This window comes from Octodon degus, unplaced genomic scaffold, assembly GCF_000260255.1.
Source record: "Octodon degus isolate 3935 unplaced genomic scaffold, OctDeg1.0 scaffold00008, whole genome shotgun sequence".
In the NCBI taxonomy this organism is placed as follows: Eukaryota; Metazoa; Chordata; class Mammalia; order Rodentia; family Octodontidae; genus Octodon; species Octodon degus.
This window is the reverse complement of record NW_004524584.1, coordinates 1,840,957-1,844,973: the sequence shown is the minus strand read 5'-3', so window position 1 is coordinate 1,844,973 and position 4,017 is coordinate 1,840,957. Positions and strand designations below refer to the sequence as shown.

The 4,017-nt window shown below is 45.1% G+C and overlaps 1 protein-coding gene across 1 annotated transcript; it reads right to left on the bottom strand.

The window, feature by feature from the left end:
- Positions 1-2,942: 2,942 nt before the first annotated feature.
- LOC101586696 (proline-rich protein 23A) lies at positions 2,943-3,731 on the bottom strand. The gene has a single exon (XM_004625203.1). The coding sequence runs from the start codon at positions 3,729-3,731 to the stop codon at positions 2,943-2,945; it is 789 nt and encodes a 262-aa protein (XP_004625260.1).
- Positions 3,732-4,017: the final 286 nt, after the last annotated feature.

The following is a 4,017-nucleotide window of genomic DNA, read 5'->3' as shown; positions in this document are numbered from 1 at the left end:
GGGGAGATGGCTCAGTGGAATAAGCACTTCCCTGGCAAGCACAAGGGCCTGAGTTCAATCCCTGGTTCTGCCAAAAAAAAAAAAAAAAAAAAAAAGAAAGAAAGAAAATAAAAGGCTTGGAGGAGAGCCTTGATTAAACAGCATTACTACATTTCTGCTGAGAATTCCAAAATTGAAGTTCAAAGGTCTGAGAGATGCTCACTCATGTTTTTCAATTGGAATTTTAAGAAAGAATTACCTCTTCAGATTTAGAAAGTTTTGTGAGTTGCAGTGGGCAAAATTCTATAGATAAACATAATAGGTTGAAATTGTAGACTATTAAAGTTAAGAAAAATGCTAGACCTTAATTTTATACAAAAGGAATTCCAACACAAATGGAAAGACTTCTCATCTGGTATAATAAATGGAGGGGAAAACAATGTTCTTAAAGTAGTGTGAGGTCATAGTTATTATTTTAGAATTCTATACAAAGCTAAAATGCCCCACAAATTTGCAAGTGTAATTGAAAAAACTGAAGATATATAAAATGAAGATTTACCATTCCAACTATGGAGGAAAGAATTCTTTTAAAAAGTACCATAATAAGAAGACAAATGAGAATAAATAATGCACTAGAATATAAGAATAGAAAGCAAATAGAAATTGTTAAAACATTTTGGTAAATCTCAATAACAATTTCCACTGTTCAAAAGGAAAACATTAACACTTTTCTGATTTTAGTTTTATTATTTTATTATGAACATATGAGACAAGTGGAAAAACAATAGACATTTTAATATTAGAGTGGTGTGCATAAATCCAACACCTCCCATGTGAACCAAAAGTACCCCCCACCCAAAAAATCCCAAAATACAACTCAGGGGGAATTATGTATAACCTTATAAAATAATGTGGAAGAGCAGATATGCAAAGATACTTAGTCATTAGGAGTTCAGGGGCTGGGGAGATAGCTCAGTGGAATAAGCACTTCCCTGGCAAGCACAAGGGCCTGAGTTCAATCCCTGGTTCCGCCAAAAAAAAAAAAAAAAAAAAAAAAAAAAAAGGAGTTCAATAAGTGCCAATCACCATGTGAACTGATGAAAAATTATACTCCAAAAGTCATGCATACAGAAGATAAATTATTAGAATTTAACATTTAAAACCTTAATGGTATCTGGCAGATAACTCCTTCCACCCTTCTCAACTCCTCAGAAGGACATCCAACTTTTAAAACCTTGTAGCTCTAACACTGGTCTTGTGTACTATTGCTAAGATTTTATGTGTATCCTAATGGCCCAAAAGTTCTATGTATCTATTACATGTACACACACAGAATTAAAATAAATTTAGTATTCAGATACTAAATCAAACATTTTAAATACTTTAATAGTCTTTGTAGCTAATTAGGCAATTCCCTGCAAACAAAACCAGACAAAATTACAGAAACTTGAGTCTTTTCATTATCATAATGACTGAAAAATAAATTTCTGCAATGGTATCAAAGTTAACCTACAAAGAATATACGATAAAAATCATAATTGATGATAACATTTAGAAATGTCAACACAAGACATAAGATAGAAAAGCCCCATCAGCCATATTGTTAATGTCATATTCGAATTAAGGAAAGATATGCTTGTGAAAAGACAATACTGTATTTCTCATTTTTAGAGATATTATTGTCCTTACCAACCAAAAGAATCTATAGATAAATCATAAAACAATTTTGCTGGATACCAGATCAACATAAAAAGAATTTTTTTACACTAGTAACAATGTACAAATAAATCTCCAATCTTGTAGCTGTGAAAACATGAAAATAAAGCATTACAAACTTGTTCAGAACCAAAGAACTATATACAAGAGGAAATGAATGGAAAAGAGTACATTTTCTTGTGGGAAAAAAAAAGTGAAAACAATAGTATTTCTTTGCAGGGCCGGCGAGATATCTCAGGGGACTAAACGCCTGCTCAGGAAAGTGCAGGGACCAGGGTTCGATCTCTGGCACCATATGCCCCGCCGGCCCCACCCCCAGGAGCGCTAAATTGGCTACGGAGTCCCACATCATGCCTGTAATCCCCGCGCTGGGGAGGCTGAAAACAGGAAGATCATTATAAGACTGGGCTGTACAGTGAGACCCTGTACAGGGTCTAAAATACATTAAAAAAAGCTCTTTGCTAACCAAATCACTAAAGAAAAACAAAGATGGTGCATTATCATTTTTCCCAATTCTGTCCATTGTGTAAATGACAGACATTGATATAGTACAGCTATTTGTGACATATCCTAAAGGGAGCGAAACTTTCTTGAGGAAAAAGTGAAGTCCATATAAGAAGGTAGGTAGTCCAGACTAGAGTCCAAGTGCCATTAAACAAAGTACACTTAGTAACTACTTAGAAACAAACAGGTCCGCCTGTAGGATGTTGGAGGAAGGGTGGGTTGTAACAGAAAAGTGCTGGATCGGATGTCTGACGCAAAACTAGGGGGGAATCTGGGTGTGGTGGCACATGCCTGTAATCCTAGAATCTGGGAGGCTGAGGCAGGGTGTTGATGAGAGTTCCGAGCAGCCTGGGCTCCACTGTGAGTTGAAGGGTAGCTGAGCCCCACAGGAAGGCTCTCTGTCGAAAAACAACAGACATACAAACACACACATCCCAGTACCTCCACACTAACGACAAAACTCCGGAGAAATCGAACTTCTTAACGATGACGTGGATAGGGAATGCGTAGTAGTCCCTGGGTCTGAAAGCTGGCTGTATGTCAAAGAGCCACACCAATCTTTCGTTGACTAACCGGAAAAGTCTTCAGACGCTAAAACTGCCACTGCTTTAGAACTGCAATGTTACCTACATCAAAAAACTGTCCATTATGTATCCTTGTAGATTGTTTAGTTCACAAAAAATAACCACGGGAAGATTTTCATTTTGACCCCAGAATGGCGGCAAGGGATCGCGGGAGGCCATTTAATCCAGGAACAGGCGTCGCCTGGCTTTGCGATGAGGGCCTGGAAGGCGCACGGGGCGCTCATGCGGACCAGGGCTGGGAAAAGGAGGCAGAGGCTGCAGCGGTGAGGTGGGGAAGGGTCTCACCAGATGGAAGTCCTGGTCGAAGATGAGGCCGCGAGAGCAACTTTCTAGAAGGCTGAAGGACTCTGAGAGGGAGCCCTGTGAGTCAGGGCTCAGGGCCGCTGCACGTCGGAGCAGGAGCCCGGCAGTGAAGCCGGCTGGAGGGCCCACGTGCAGGGGCAGCAACTCCACGGGCCCGTCGTACTCTAAGACCTCCTCCTCACCGGCGATCTCTGGGACGCAGACACCGAGTCCCGGCTGCTCCACCACCACCACGACGTGGTCCTCGCGCGGAGTTCTCAGGAGGGCGCCTACATCCAGCCCGTCAGCAGAGCCGCTTTGCCCTTGCGAGGATTGGTCCGCGGGGCCCAGGAGGTCCTGCGGGACCAGGATGAGAGTGTGGTCTTCCAGGGTCACCTGCAGGACCGAGTCGGGCATGGCCTCCACCACCAGGCTGAAGCCGTCCAGGGGCACCTGCAGGGTGCAGTCCTCCGACAGGATCACCACAGAGGCGGGCACGGGTGCCCCGGGCGAGGCAGCGGAGTCTTCCAGGCCGGGCGTGACGCAGGCCTCGCAGTCAGCGAGGTCCTCCAGGCGGCGTCGCTTGGCAGTCCCCGGTTCCCCGGGCTGCGAGTGGGGCCAGGGCGCAGGCTGGGCCCCGGGGCTGGGAGCGCGGATGCTCATCATGTCGACGAGGGCCTCAGCGGGCGCTCGGGGTGGCCTTCGCGCGGGCGTGCGCCGTGCAGGCCTGCGCGTGGTGACAGGCTAGCGCCCAGCAGTGGGCGAGACTGAGGCGAGCGGGGCCTCTCGGTGGCCGGCTGCGCCGTGCTTAGTGAGCGAGCAGCTTCCGCCACAGTTCTAGGTTCACCCTTGGAATCTCTCGCTTGCCTCGCCCGGGCAGTGGCCTGCCTGTTCTGTTGCAAGTGATGCTGGGAAACCAAGTCGCAAAATGTCAGCCGAGGCTCCGCCCCTT